This window comes from Peromyscus eremicus, chromosome 23, assembly GCF_949786415.1.
Source record: "Peromyscus eremicus chromosome 23, PerEre_H2_v1, whole genome shotgun sequence".
In the NCBI taxonomy this organism is placed as follows: Eukaryota; Metazoa; Chordata; class Mammalia; order Rodentia; family Cricetidae; genus Peromyscus; species Peromyscus eremicus.
In genome coordinates this window covers 7,464,963-7,478,486 of record NC_081438.1, presented here as the reverse complement: position 1 = coordinate 7,478,486, position 13,524 = coordinate 7,464,963, and the positions used below count along the sequence as shown (strand labels likewise).

The following is a 13,524-nucleotide window of genomic DNA, read 5'->3' as shown; positions in this document are numbered from 1 at the left end:
AAGTGAGACCCTGTCTTAAAATGAAAGCAAGCCAACAAATAATAATAAAGGCCTTATTGCGGGTGTTATACACATCCCTTATAGAAAATCCAGAGCAGCCAGAAAAGTGAAAGTCGAGCTGTTGAGATGGCTCAGGGGAGAAAGGGGCCTGCGACCACGTAGCACACACACACAAATTGATCATTTAAAGTTAATTTAATTTAGTTTTTTTTTTTTTTTTCTTTTCAAGACAGGGTCTCACTATGTAGCTCTGGCTGTTCCGGAGCTCACTCTGTAGACCTTGAACTCAGAGATCCTCCTGCCTCTGCCTCCAAAGTGCTGAGATTAAAGGCTTGCGCCACCCCTGCCTGGCTTAAAATAACGTTTAAAGATTAAAATAAAATTGGCCTGGAATTCTCTTGATGTTGGGGGAAAATGTATATGTATATATGTATGTACATTATATATATAAACACACAGATGTCTTTATGTGTGTGTTTACGTGTATGTGTGAGTGTATATGTATGTGAATGTGTATGCATGTGTGTATGTGTATATACTGTGTGTATGTTTATATGTCTAAGTGTGTGTGTTTCTGTATGTGTGAGTGTATGTGTTATGTGTGTGTGAGTGTACATGAATATGAATGTAGAAACGTAACTATTTGTGTGTATGTATATATGCCTAAGTGTGTATGTGTTTCTGTATGTGTGAGTGTATGTGTGTGCGAGTGTACATGAATATGAATGTGGAAATATATGTATGCGTGGATGTATGTGTGTATGTGTAATTGTATTTCTGTGTGTATGTCTGTACGTATGTGTGAGTGCAAATGTGTTTATGTGTGTCAGTGTATATTATGTGACTGTTGTGTATATGTATGAGTGGATGTATACTTGTACATGTAACTGTGTGTTTTTGTGTGTATATGTCCGTACATGCGTGTGTGGTGTGTGTACGCGCCCGCGTGTTTGTGTGTTGCTGGTTTTGGAACCCAGGGCGCACTGCCCACACCCCCGGCTTGCCCTTGGCTGGCAGGATCCGGCCTTGGCGAGGCCCTGCGGCGGCCCCGGACTGCAGCGCGCGGTAACCCGGCACCTCCTGCGCCGCTGCAGCGGGGGTAGCGGGCCGCGCCTCGGGTTGCCGGGCAACCAGCGCCCTTAGCAACCGGGAGGGGGCGGGCCGGAGGGCGGGAGGAAGCCGGAAGCGGGAGGCGAAGCCTCGCGAGGGTTGGATTGCGCGCGGACTCCGAGTGCGACCGGCCGGCGGCAGCTGTCACTCATGGCGGCGGCGGAGGCTCCGCAGCAGCAGCGGTCCGCGGCGGCCCGCGCCCGGAACCTGCCCTGGTAGGAGCGGCCCGCATCCTGCTTCCCGCCCTGCCCGCTCCCGGCTCGCAGACCCCCGGCCTCGTTGCCTGCAGCCGTTCGCCCTCCCGCCGTCCCGCGTCCGCACTAACCATCCCGCTCCCGAGGCCTGAGCGCACCTTAGCGGTCCTCGGGTGCCTCGAGCATCCTCCGTGCGCCTTGATGACCCTGAGAGATCGATGGCTTCCTTTAGCAAGGCCCAGGGACGCGGGGGAGTGGGTAGACTTGGATTCGAACTCGGGTGTCCGAATTCAGCGCTTGCTTGCTTTTTCTCCTCTCGTGTTACCTTTTATGTATTTGCGGGGGAGGGGGGAGTGTGGCAGCGCACCCGTGTGGAGGTCAGTGGACAACTTTCAGGACCTGGTTCTTTCCTTCCACCGACGTGGAAACCCCGGGATCGAACCCCGGTCCTCAGTGCCTTTACTTGCTGAGCCATCTCGGGCCCCAGGGCTTGAATTCTGAACGGTCCTACAGCAGCTGGCGAGGTTTTAAAAGCAAGCCCGGCAGTTGTTTTGACTCTCCTGGTCCAAGCCTGGGGAGGAAGAACTGCCTTGGGCCACATGTTAAAGTCACAGGGATGGAGTCACAGACTGTGGCCTTTTGGGTCCGGCTTCTCGAACTCATGGCCCAGCCAAATCATAACTTGCTTGTGAGGATTTGAGTATGAGTTCCTATCCAAGTTGTTCAGGCTCAGTGCTGTTGACTTGGGGACCCGCTGTGGGGGTGGGGCAACTGTCCTGCTCACTGTAGGGTGTTCAGTCACCTCCTGACTCCTACTCACCAGATGCCACTAACACCCTCCGCCCACTTATTACAGCCTGACAGATGTCCCCTGGGGGACAGATCTCACCCCTGGTTGTAGTGAGATGTGAAGGGGCTTCTTTGCATGTGACAGAAAACGGCTTGCATTATTTGTATACACTAACTCGTGCTGAATCCTATTTCAGGGTTGAAAAGTACCGGCCACAGACCCTGGCCGATCTCATTTCTCATCAGGACATTCTGAGTACCAGTGAGTATCCGTGTCTGTTGCTGTGGTCATTTTGGGGCGGCTTGGATACATTTGGTGGTGATGCTGTGTCTGCTGGGTGACAGGGTAAAGGATCAACTGGACTTTATAGGATGTTTTTGGTTCCTTTTCCATAAGTGCGCCAAAATACCTACAAGGACAAAATTTTTATTTTTTTTATATTTTTTGGTTTTTTCAAGACAGGGTTTCTCTGTGTAGCTTTGCACCTTTCCTGGAACTCAATCTGTAGACCAGGCTAGCCTCAAACTCACAGAGATCCACTTGCCTCTGCCTCCCAAGTGCTGGGATTAAAGGCATGCGCCAGCACCGCCCAGCTAAGGACACATTTTTAAAGATATTTTATTGTTTTATTTATTGTTTAGGTGTTTTGTTTACACATACATGTCTCTGCACCATGTGTGCCTGGTGCCTCCAGAGGCCAGAGGGCATCGGATCCTCTGGAAGTGTCATTATAGGCAATTGTGAGCCACAGTGTAGGTGCTGGGAACCAAACCCAGGTCCTCTGTAAGAGCAGCAAGCTCTCCCTTTACTGCTGAACCGTCTTTCCAATTCCTCGCCCCATTTTCTAGACCCTCCCACGATAGGTAGGGTAAGTCCGTGGAAGACAGTCAAACCATGAGGAGACCTCAGGACGGAACCTCCCCGCCTCTGCCTCTGGCTGGGACACTGAGGGACGGAGGACAGCTAGCACAACTCTAGCTTGAGTGAACGGGAGGAGGGTCCCGGGGACTGACGTGTCTCCTTCCTCCCGCCGCAGTTCAGAAGTTCATCAGTGAAGACCGTCTGCCACACCTGCTTCTCTATGGCCCTCCGGGGACAGGAAAGACATCCACCATCCTGGCCTGTGCCAAGCAGCTGTACAAAGATAAAGAGTTCGGCTCCATGGTCTTGGAGGTGAATGGGACATGCACTCTACAAGTAGCTCAGACCTCCAGACTCATAGTTCCACTAGCTCTCTTTAACTCCCTGGCCTTCTGGGTCCTGGCCGGCTATAGCGGAAGTGGGAGATGGGAGGTGTCAAATGGGGATGCTGTTTGGACCCACAGGGTGTTAACTTTGGACAGCCTCCACTTCCTTCAAGAGCCCAACTCAGAGGTCGCGCCCTCCCTACAGCCTGCTCTACCTCCCACAGCTCTTGTTGATCCCCTTCAGATTTAGGGGTGATAGTGAGTACTGCATAGCCCTGTAGCTTCTGTAAACCAGTGGTTCTCAACCTTCCTAACGCTGCTACCCTTTAATCCAGATCCTCATGTTGTGGTGACCCCCCCAACCATAGCATTATTTTCATTGCTACTCATGACTGTAATTTTGCTAGTTATGAATCGTAAATATTTGTGTTATCCAGTGGTCTTAGGCGACACCTATGAACGGGTCCATTAGATGCCCCTCCAAAGGGGTCGTGACCCACAGGTTGAGAACCACCGCTTTGGACTCAAACACCTTTAAAACGGCTGTTTCTTCATCTGGATCTTCTCAGGTTACTGCACTGAGATACACCGTCTGTGGATGTTGGGACCTTGGCTGATAATCTTAATACCCTTAGGTTCCAGGAATCTAAATGTTGTCTGAAAGACAAGCATTTGAGGACCTAGGGAGGGATGTAGCTCATTCGGTAGAGTCTTCACCTACCATCCACGAAGTCCTGGCTTTGATCCTTAGCATGGAATAAACAGATGCACACCTTTCGTCCCGGCACTCAGGAAGTGGAAGCGGGAGGGTCAGATGCTCACGGTCATCTCAGGCTGTGTGAGTTCAAGACCAACTTGAGGACAGAAGGCCCTCACTCCAAAGAAAAGCATTTGACTTATGCCGTAGACATGAGGCTCGGCCCCTTGCTGTTCAGTGTTCTTGCTCTAGCTTATTCAAATCCTGACAGCCTCCAGGTGGTGAGAGAGGACTAGAATGAGCATCGTTTTCTCAGGGCAGAGGTGCTGGTTCAGGTCTCCAGGCCCTGTGTGTATTTCTTCAGTTTCTATGGATGGTCCTTGAGGGGCGGGAGAAGGAAGGGTCAGGTGCCGTTCAGGATGTTATGTGATGGTTTCGTGAGGCTGGATATAGGGAATTCATTTTTAATGGTCGTGTCTCAGCTGTCCTTAGACCTAGGGAACCAGCCGGCACTCCTAGAGCGCTGAAAAGACACTTTGCAGCCAGGACTTTATAGCCACCGGCACAGGGTGTGATTTTCACTGCGGCCTCTCTCCCGAGTGTAGCTGAATGCTTCCGATGACCGAGGAATAGACATCGTCCGGGGGCCCATCCTCAGCTTTGCCAGCACAAGGACCATCTTCAAGTAAGAATTATATCTGTTTCTCTCCCTAGAGGTCTTAGTGCGTGACGTCGGGACCTAGCCTCACTATTTGGTCAGTGCTAAAGGGAAGGAGGAATGACTTGGTCAGAAGTGAGCAGACAAGTCAAGGATGGTCCGAGGGATGTGCAGTGCTAGGGTAGGGGACTGCCTGAGCCTACACCAGCAGCGACCCTCGGGATCGAAGTGTCCATGTTAGCTGGATGGACGAGCCGGTCTGAACTTAAACAGAGATCACTGAGATCAGGAAGGATGACTGGCATGGTGGTCGGAATGAGGAAAGGAAGGGGGCGCTGAGATGGCTCAGTGGGTTAAGGTACTTGCCACCAAGCCTGACGACCCAAGTTCGATCCCAGGGACCCACAGGGTGAAAAGAGAGAAAAAGAGCTCCATGTTTCTGTTACGGCACTTGGAGAGGGTGTGTGTATGCACACACACAATGTGATAAATGGGCTTGGGTGTGTGTGGAGCTGCTTGGCCTGCCTACTCACAGCCCTGGGTTCCAGCCCCAGCCCCACAAGCAAGCAGCCGGTAAAAGAATACTGAATAATGAAGAAAAACAATACAGGACCCAGATCAGCCTTCACTTCTGGCTATGGGTTGAAGGCATGACAGGCAGGTGTGAATAGGGTGTCAGCCTTCCTTGGGTCTTTTCTCAGACAAGATGGACTTGAGGTACCCGGGTCTGAAGATGTAGGCTGGCTTTATTGTGGGTGTGAAGATGTAGGCTGGCCTGAGTGGGTATGAAGATGTAGGCTGGCCTTAGTGTGGGTGTGAAGATGTAGGCTGGCCTTAGTGTGGGTGTGAAGGTGTGAGCTCAGCCTGGGTGTGGGTGTGAAGATGTAGGCTAGGCCTGGGTTTGGGTGTGAAGGTGTGAGCTCAGCCTGGGGGTGTGTGTGAAGGTGTGAGCTCAGTCTGGGGGTGTGTGTGAAGGTGTGAGCTCAGCCTGGGGGTGTGTGTGAAGGTGTAGGCTGCCTGGGTTTGGGTGTGAAGGTGTGAGCTCAGCCTGGGGGTGTGTGTGAAGGTGTAGGCTGCCTGGGTTTGGGTGTGAAGGTGTGAGCTCAGCCTGGGGGTGGGTGTGAAGGTGTGGGCTCAGCCTGGGTGTGGGTGTGAGTGGAGGAAACCTCAGCATGTGTTTGTTCTTCTAGGAAAGGGTTTAAGCTTGTGATCCTGGATGAAGCCGATGCCATGACTCAAGATGCCCAGAATGCCTTGAGACGAGGTAAGACTTGCTGCCCATCCGTCATGTTGGCCAAGGAGTGTACTGAAGGCCAGGAATTCTGGGTGTGAGATTATCTTCCCATGGGGAGGCACCTCTTAGTCCTACTGCCCTGTGGCCGGGTCCCTTCAGCACCCGAATATGGCTGGGGTCTGTCATCTCATCCCCCTCCACTGCTGGCTTCCGGTCCAGATGGGGAGTCTGTCTCATTCAGTGGGAATAAGGCTTCATTTCCTAATCCACTGGCAGACCCTCACACTGGGGGGGAAAAAAAACAGAAACAGACACCAGGCAAGACTCTGAATGTATGTAGGAGTGGCCATAGTGCGGAGTGAGCCCCATTTTCCTGTGGAATGGGGCTGGTGCTGCACCTGTTAAAGACCCTTTTGTGAGCATCCCACTGACACTCCCAGGGAACGTGCTGTTCGTGGAGAGCAGCTTCGGGAGCCTGTGGGAGAGGAGACCTGGGAGGGAAGGAAGGAATGGCAGCATCTGTGGTAGAGAAGGAGGCACAGACAGACTTTCTTCTGGTCCCAGCATGTTGGCATCCTTCCTTCAGCATCTTGTTCTGCCAAGTGACTGTCAGTGTGGGCAGATCTGTGTGGGGACACTGGGTCCCTGCAGAGTGACACTGGTGTCCTGTGCATCTCTCAGTGCTGGCTGTTGCTCCCAGACTTTCAGGCATGGGCTGCAGGGAAGTGTGCACAGAGCCATCCCCCTGCCTGGAGAAGGCGGGCCTTGGTAGCCTGTCAGACAGCACCTTATACAAAGGGATGGGGGCTCACGGACAGACGGGGCTCAGATCTTGAGGAGACGGCAAGAGTGCTAGCTAGGATTGTGGCAGATGATAAGAAAGCGCATCTTGTGCACTCATGTTTATTACCTTTGAAAGTATAGTGGCAAGCTGGGTGTGGCGACTCATGCCAGTAATCCCAGCACTCCAGAGGCTGAAGCAGGTGGATCACCTGGAGTTTGAGGCCAGCGTGGGCTACAGAGTTAGATCCACCCAGGAAGGTAGTTGAGCTGGACCTGTTGCTCTGTACCCTGGACCACCCGCTGCCCCTGCAGGCGGCTAGCTTTCTGCTCTAGCTTCTTGCTCTTACCGTCGGTGAACCTTCCCAGGACCCTTTGCACAGTCAGGGTGGGCTCTCATGTGAGGGGTTTGGTTTCCCTCCTAGTGATTGAGAAGTTCACAGAAAACACCAGGTTTTGTCTCATCTGTAACTATCTGTCCAAGATCATCCCTGCCTTGCAGTCAAGGTGCACAAGGTTCCGATTTGGCCCTCTGACGCCTGAACTCATGGTCCCTCGCCTGGAGCATGTAGTAGAAGAGGAGAAGTGAGTTTGCTTTACAAGAAGGGAGGGGTGGGTCTTGGGGGTTGAGCGGCATGGGGGTTGGGCAGAGGGCCTGTCTGCCTTGGGGACCGCTGGCTGCTGTCATTTTCTGTGAGCTCTGGACATTCTACCTCACAAGCCCTTTTGATTTTTCCTGACTGCCCCCTGCATTCCTGAAAGCTGTCCCCTCTGTCATGGGAACTGACTATTGCCGAGTCCCTTTTCGTAGATGCTGCCAGAGAGGAGAAGTTCTGAGACATCCATTTTGTGCAGTCAGATGCAGGGCTGCGGCCTTTCTTCCCGAGAAAGTCGCTCACGGCAGCCACTTCCTTAGGGCCTTGGTCCACAGGGGCATGGCTACTCATGGGACATGTGTCCCTAAGCATTGTGGTAGCTGTCACCTCCGTTCTGATGTTTTTCTTCTTTTAAAGCCCTAATCATTCGAGGCCATCTTGTTCCCCATGGTTGATGATGTTTGTGCTGTTTTTTGGGGGGCGGGGGGGACTCCGATTAACTCCTTTGCCTGTTTCCTTTTAGTGTTGATATAAGTGAAGACGGAATGAAGGCCCTTGTCACTCTATCCAGTGGGGATATGCGAAGGGCTTTGAACATTCTGCAGGTACGATCCCGCTCCAGGCATGTTAAACCACTGCTTTGAAATAGCTTTACAAGACAGACAGACAGACAGACAGCCTGTCCGTACATTCATTCAGAAGCCTAGAACCAGTGAGACGCACCACGTCGTGCACCAGCTTCCTGCCTGTGTGTTCTGATGGGAAGACTCAGAGCTGCTGAAGAGGAGCTGGGGGAGAATGCTGCTACTCCACAGCGAGCAGCAGCATTCGGAGCGGAGGGCAGCCCTTCCAGTGGGCAGAGGACAGGGTTCCTTGGCCTGGGTCGTGTCACTAGCAGACAGCTGCTGACAGCCACCTGGGTCCTCCTGTCTGCAGAGTACCAATATGGCCTTTGGGAAGGTGACAGAAGAGACTGTCTACACCTGCACCGGGCATCCCCTCAAGACAGACATTGCCAACATTCTGGACTGGATGCTGAATCAAGACTTCACCACCGCCTACAGAAGTATCCTTTCTGATGCCTGCTGCCACGTTCAGGCCTGAGGGGGGCCCAGGAGCCCAGGCTACAGCCGGCACCTGCACCTCCCCGGTGTCCCTGTGGAGAGTACCCTTCTCTTCCTGAGTGGCTCTAGCCTGTCAGAGGCTAGAGAGGCTCCTCCGCTCACAGTTAGGCCTTGGGTGCAGGAGGCAGTCATTAAAATGGACCTCCTAACCTTGTTTTGCAGTGAGATGAAAAACTAGATAACAGTGTGATCTTTTAAGGAGCTGTTTGCTCTGCTCTCTAAGAGACAGAGCTGTGCTTTTTAGAAAAGCCTTATGGAAGATAAAACGGGACAAGGTAGAATTGGGCCTATGTGCAGCTCCAAGTAGGAGGCCTCTGTCTGCTGGGATGAAAGCCTACTTTGAAGTCACTCACCAAGGGCTGGGGTTGAAGCCTCCCTGAAGCATGTTCTGGAATGGTCCCCCTCCCCTTAGCTGCTCCTCCCCAGACATCATGGAGCTGAAGACTCTCAAGGGCTTGGCTCTGCATGACATCCTGACTGAGGTTCACTTGTTTGTGCACAGAGGTAACTGTGGTGGCCCCTGGTGTGGAGCAGGGAGGAGGTATGCCTTTGGGATGGCTACAAAGGGTGTGAGGCCTTCACTGCTGCGCAAAAACAGGCAGTTCTGGACTGCTGTTAAAACTTTGTTCCAACCCCTTCTTAACCTCTGACCCCTAGAGGCGGACCTTATTTCCTCAAGGGAACGTCTTAGAGCAGAAAGTAGCATATTTCACTTTTCACTCTTGTTACATGCTCCCCACACTAGGGACTGAACCAGGGTCTTAACATGCTGAACACATGGCCTACCTTGGGCTATAGCCACAGACCTCATTTGGGGTCTGCACCCAGAGCTGTGGCATCCGAAGCGCACACCGCACACTGAGCTGCTCTCCAGCCCAGGAGTCACATTTCCAGGCTCACCTCCCTCGGGAGGGCTGTGTAAATAGCAGTCTTCGGAATCTGCCTTTAAGTTCCCTGCTTCCTGCCTTCTGTTTCGGGGATCAGTCTCAGCTTGGGCCATACCTGGGAGTCGCCCCAGATAATTCATTTGGCGTGGGGTGGGGGCAGGGAGAGCCAGATGCCAGCTTTTGGAGGAGGCTCTCCAGCGAACCCCTCCGTACAGCCTTTTGGAAGCTTTCTCCCAGCAGCGTCCTCCAAATGGAAAGGCTCCATCAGGCAACCATACCGAGTGCCGTGTGGAACCTGTTGCTTACATTTGGCCTCAGAACTCGGTATGAGCTTTCTAGTTAATGGGTAGCCGTCACCCACCATGGACAGTGTTGACTTGTCTGTTCTTATGATGCCTGGACTAGGAGATACGGACTATGGCCGCCCTGTCAGAAGTCCCGTGTGTGGTGATGTCTGTGGAAGTGATGCATTTTACTCTCTTGATTTTGTTTTTCCCCAGTTGACTTTCCGTCTTCGGTTCGGATACATTTATTGACCAAGATGGCAGACATCGAGTGAGTGTTCCCAGACTCAGTTCTCTGGCTGTCCCTCTCCTCTTGTGAGCTTTTTAGTTTCAGCTGGTGTGGCTTCAGCGTGTGTGCCGTCCAGACATGGGTGCTGGAGTTCAGGGGAGTGCCGAGTGGAATGTGGGGAAGGCTGTGCGCTGCCTGCAGGACACGGGAGTAGTGCCGGGGCAAGCACTGAGCGGAGGGTCACCTCAGTCCTCAGCGTGGGTGTGCAGGTCGTCTAGGGGTGCCCAACTTCCCTGCTGACTAAGGCATGTGACATACAGGAGCACAGTGGAGGGAGAGCAAACAAGCCCATTTTCCACTTTGCCCGGCTCAGTAAACACTGTCATTAGTCCCTGGTAACACTGGTGGCTGTCACTTAAGTGAACGGCACACTGGGCCCCAGCTGAACGTCAGTATCACCAGCTCCAGGAGGTTGTCACTGGCTCGTGTAGACAAACTGGGTCATTTTCTGTCCCTACACTGGAAGTGATTTTGCTTTCGGTGCCAGGGCATTTAAAGGTGACAAGATGAACTGCCGGTGTCCTGCTTTCCTGCCCAACCCCAACCCTCCAGCCCCCTTCTGCAATAGCACAGTTCCTCGAATCAGTTTGTAGTCCTCACCACACGCACCCTGCCGTCTGTAGATGGTCAAGTGGGTGGGTTCAGAAGCTGCTGCTGCTGCTGCTGCTGCTGCTAGGTGTTCAGTCTGTCCTCAGCAGTGTCAGTCAAGTGGCCGAGTGAGCGTTGGCAGACACAGACAGGAAGGAGTGCTGTCCGGGGTGGTTTATCGGCTGGGGCGTCCCTGGCAGGCCATATCAGCTCTCAGGTTCTCCCGTCATAGGCAGGGCCTGGGTATACTTTATACTCAGCCTGGGGTTGGTGTCTTCAGGTACAGACTGTCCGTGGGCACCAACGAGAAGATACAGCTGAGCTCCCTCATTGCTGCATTTCAAGTCACCAGAGACCTGATCGTCTCAGAGGCCTAGACGCTCCACGTCCTGCTGGTCCGACCTCAGGCCCATCGGTGACAGGACAGAGGACTTGCTTACCCATGAAGTACTGCCCTGGACCACTGGACAAAACTGCTCACAGAAGTCTCCCCAGGCATTTGGGCAGTGCTCTCTGTGGCTGTTTGAGTAGAGACCTACAGAGCAACGTTAATCTGTAACAGTCCACACTGCTTGTCTTTGGTAGAGAAAATAAATCTTTTTTTTGGGGGGGGGGGGGGGTATGTCTTTAAAGTCAGTTGCTGGGATGACAAAATTTGTCTTATCTGTTAGGTCTACAGTGTAATGTTCAAACTGAACACGCTTCAGTTGTCTTCCAACTCAAGGTCTGCATCTCCGAATTTAAATGTTTTCACTTTTGTATCTACTTTACATTGGTGCTAGTGGATTTCTGATCAAAACTACTCTGTTACAAAACTTCAAATTGGTCGTTTGTGGCCCAATGTGGTCCCCTGCCCATAATCTCAGGACTCAGGAGGCTGAGGCAGAATTACCAGCCAGTTGCAGGCCAGCCCGGTGAGATACACCCTGTCAGAAACAAAACACTGGTCTTTGTCTCTTAGAAGGCTTCCCAGCAGGTTCCACATTCTACTGTAACGATAGCAAAGAAACTGTACTAGTACAGTTAGCCTTCAGACTGCCTTTCTGGCCACTGGCTGTGCAAACCACTTGGGGAGGGATGGGATGCTGTGGGTGCTCCTGTCTGTGCAGCTGGGCTGCCTTTACACCAGTCCTCCATGGTAGGAATAAGGTGCTTGTTGAGTGTGACGGACATGCCTGCTCCTGCGTTCCTGTCAGGCTTGTCTCTAGTGTCAGGATAAACTCTCCTGGGAGGCTGTCAGACTGTTGCCTACAGGCTTCTGTACAGCTGCAGAGAAGCATCTGCACTCCCTCAGGACCAGGCTTCCCTTGGGCAGGGTGAGGGGCTGTGCATAGCTACCAACCCTGGAGAGCACCCGGTGGGCCACGACCAACCTGCTCTTCATCACATTAGCTGGGGAAGATGCATCTGAGGTGGAGACATTTTCAGCACGCTGGACCTTGAAGTTAAGCATGTGCCGTGTAAGGGAGGAATGTTTTCCTGTCAATGGAGAGCGTGGTCCCCAAGTTTTCCAGTGGAGTTTGAAGCTGCAGCCAAGAGGTCAGTGCTGGAGGCAGTATCTCCACTACGTGCATGGCTCAAATGCCCACTAGTGTCCCCACTTTATGCTTGTTTTAAAGATTTTTCTTTTTCTTAATGGAAAAAAAGGAACAGAGACAAGCTTTTTTTTTTTCTTTCTTTCTTTCTCTTTTCTCCCTTCAATGAAAGCCTCATTTTGCAATGTTTTTCTTCAAATAATAGAGGAAACTCCTCTATGCACACACTGTACAATGTTAACACTGCCTCCATAAAGCATCAATTAAGAAAAGCCAAAGAATAAGGTGTTGAGTTTCTTTTAAAATAATTTAAAATATATTAACTTCCCTAAGGCAGATTTTGTGTGAGTGAGGCTCTTGAGTAGGTAGCGGCTGCCGCTGGTGAAGAGCAGTGCTTGGAAGGGGCTGTCTGTTAGGGCAGTTGGAATTGGAGGGGGATTCCCATGAGGTCAAGCAGCAGAGACAAACACGTACATGACAGCGTGAGCCAGTGACAACATGACTCCACACAACTAAGACATGGCTTCACAACTGGGCCACTTCTGAACTCTGGGTTTTTAGAGACCACTGAGAAAACACAGTTGTACCTTAATATCTGCTGAGAAAACACAAATAAATATGCTGATAAATGGCCATCTGACCATCATGCAGTTGAGGAGCACCTCCTCCTATGATCTGATGTACTTGTTTGTCATTCCCTACACATGCATACCACTGTTTAAAGAGAAATAAGCCAGTACTAGTGTATTGGTGAGGAGCACGCCCCAGTCCACCTGCAGCTGAGCAACAAACCAGACAGCTCCATGGGAACGTCTTGGCCAGAAAGATGTGCCAAACCCAAATGTTCCTCTGACCAGAGCAGAGGAACTTCAAACCATGCAGCCACTGACCGGAAACGGGCAGCAGGTACTGTGCTACATGGCAGGCACTCCCAGTGAAGGGAGTGTGGACTCGGCCACCACCAGATAGGCTCTGGAGCCTGCTGGCTTTTATTCCCCAAACACCCTAACTGCACTCGGCTTCAAGACAACTAGATAGACAAAGGCTGCTCACGATGGACGAGGACGAGGTAAGGCTGGCACCACGGAAGTGGGGTCACTCAGACCTCCTTGCACATGCCAATGGGGAGAAAGGTCCACAGCGGGTCCAGTGTGATCTGCTGGCTCCATCCTAGCCAGTCCCTTGCATTGCTTCTGCGACAGGAGTCAGGATGGCTGGTGTGACTAGAAAGTCCTGTATGTGAGGAACTCTTTCATCTTCTTGGGGATTGGCAGTGCTAGGACTTGGTATGTTGTCAGGAAACTGCGCAGAGCTTTCCTGCATAAATGTTTCAGTGAAGACAGGACTCGGGGAGCCGTCCAGAACTGGACATGGCCATCTCTCGTCCTGAAACAAGAGAAACCAATCCTTAGCAGGCCCTAGAGAGTTGTTTTCTTACAATGGACAGTGGTGGTTCTGGTCTGACCAGAAACAGGAGACTCCAGAAGCTGAAGTGCACTCCTGACTGGAAAGGGCTGTAATTGCTAAATAATGACCGATAGGATTGTTAGAACCCAGGATGTGACCCATGC

General features: G+C 52.0%; 2 protein-coding genes across 3 annotated transcripts in view; one reads left to right on the top strand and one right to left on the bottom strand.

Moving 5' to 3' along the window:
• Positions 1 to 1,251: 1,251 nt before the first annotated feature.
• On the top strand, positions 1,252 to 12,225 carry Rfc5 (replication factor C subunit 5). The gene is made up of 11 exons (XM_059248814.1): positions 1,252 to 1,325; positions 2,291 to 2,355; positions 3,131 to 3,267; positions 4,584 to 4,663; positions 5,827 to 5,900; positions 7,076 to 7,235; positions 7,770 to 7,851; positions 8,183 to 8,312; positions 8,797 to 8,874; positions 9,758 to 9,812; positions 10,699 to 12,225. The coding sequence occupies exons 1-11, from the start codon at positions 1,261 to 1,263 to the stop codon at positions 10,793 to 10,795; spliced, it is 1,023 nt and encodes a 340-aa protein (XP_059104797.1). The 5' UTR covers positions 1,252 to 1,260; the 3' UTR covers positions 10,796 to 12,225.
• Wsb2 (WD repeat and SOCS box containing 2) overlaps positions 11,028 to 13,524 on the bottom strand; it is a 22,917-nt gene continuing 20,420 nt past the window's right edge. For both annotated transcript variants that reach the window (XM_059248813.1, XM_059248812.1), the window contains one exon: positions 11,028 to 13,339. In XM_059248813.1, coding sequence (XP_059104796.1) covers positions 13,177 to 13,339 — 163 coding nt within the window. In that variant the 3' untranslated portion in view covers positions 11,028 to 13,176. The remainder of the gene's footprint in view (positions 13,340 to 13,524) is intronic.

Bases quoted from the DNA above. Each gene is read 5' to 3' on its own strand.
- Rfc5 (XM_059248814.1), top strand. From the start codon at position 1,261: ATGGCGGCGGCGGAGGCTCCGCAGCAGCAGCGGTCCGCGGCGGCCCGC. The intron at 4,664-5,826 runs GTAAGAATTATA...TTGTTCTTCTAG, and splicing joins AGCACAAGGACCATCTTCAA to GAAAGGGTTTAAGCTTGTGA. The intron at 7,236-7,769 runs GTGAGTTTGCTT...GTTTCCTTTTAG, and splicing joins CATGTAGTAGAAGAGGAGAA to TGTTGATATAAGTGAAGACG.